Below are 763 nucleotides of genomic sequence, written 5' to 3'. Positions count from 1 at the left end.
TACCAGACTAGAACCATCTTATGATGTAGACATGACCTTTGTCTCCCTGCTATATAACTACATGATAGCCCTCGAGGCAGAGAAAGAACAGCAAAGACAAGAGGAGATTGAACTACCAGCAGGAGGGAGAAGACCATTCATCAGGTGCTGCTGTACCAGGCCATGGGTCACTGAAGAAAGAAGACAGCAGTATGGCCAGTACTCTTAGACACACAACTGCGATTAGAGGACCATGTTGCCTTCACAATGTTCACTAGAGTAACCCCTGAGGTGTTTGATGAGATCCTTGCTACAGTTGAACCAGTCATCCAGAAGCAAGAGACTAACTACAGGCACCCTTTGTCAGCTGGCCTCAAACTGGCAATCACCTTGAGACATCTGGCCACTGGGGACAACTACAGATCACTGGCATATGGTTTCAGATGTGGTATCTCAACCATATCAGAGTTGATTCCAGGAGTGTGCACGGCGATTGTAGAGGCGTATAAAGATGATGTCTTCAACATACCTACTACCCCTGAAGCATGGAGCACCCTTGCCCAGCAGTTTCAACAGAGATAGAATATCCCCCATGCAATTGGTACCTTGGATGGAAAGCACATAGCCATTAAGAAGCCAGCAATCACAGACAGTCTCTACCACAACTATAAGGCTTTTTCTCTATACCACTGCTGACATTGGTAGATGCAGAGTACAAGTTCATCTGGATTGAGCTGGGAGGTAAATGACACATGTCTGACTCTGAGCTCTTCGAATGCCTAGA

The 763-nt window shown here is 46.4% G+C and overlaps 1 protein-coding gene across 1 annotated transcript; it reads left to right on the top strand.

The window, feature by feature from the left end:
- Window positions 1–246: 246 nt before the first annotated feature.
- LOC121428435 lies at window positions 247–561 on the top strand. The gene has a single exon (XM_041625037.1). It carries the CDS (start codon window positions 247–249, stop codon window positions 559–561), a length of 315 nt encoding a protein of 104 aa, XP_041480971.1.
- Window positions 562–763: the final 202 nt, after the last annotated feature.

The sequence above is a fragment of the Lytechinus variegatus genome, chromosome 15 (assembly GCF_018143015.1).
Source record: "Lytechinus variegatus isolate NC3 chromosome 15, Lvar_3.0, whole genome shotgun sequence".
Lineage (NCBI taxonomy): Eukaryota > Metazoa > Echinodermata > Echinoidea > Temnopleuroida > Toxopneustidae > Lytechinus > Lytechinus variegatus.
Note: the sequence above shows the minus strand (reverse complement) of the source record. Positions and strands in the feature narration are given on the sequence as shown.

Coding starts and splice junctions, on each gene's coding strand:
- LOC121428435 (XM_041625037.1), top strand. CDS start 247: ATGTTCACTAGAGTAACCCCTGAGGTGTTTGATGAGATCCTTGCTACA.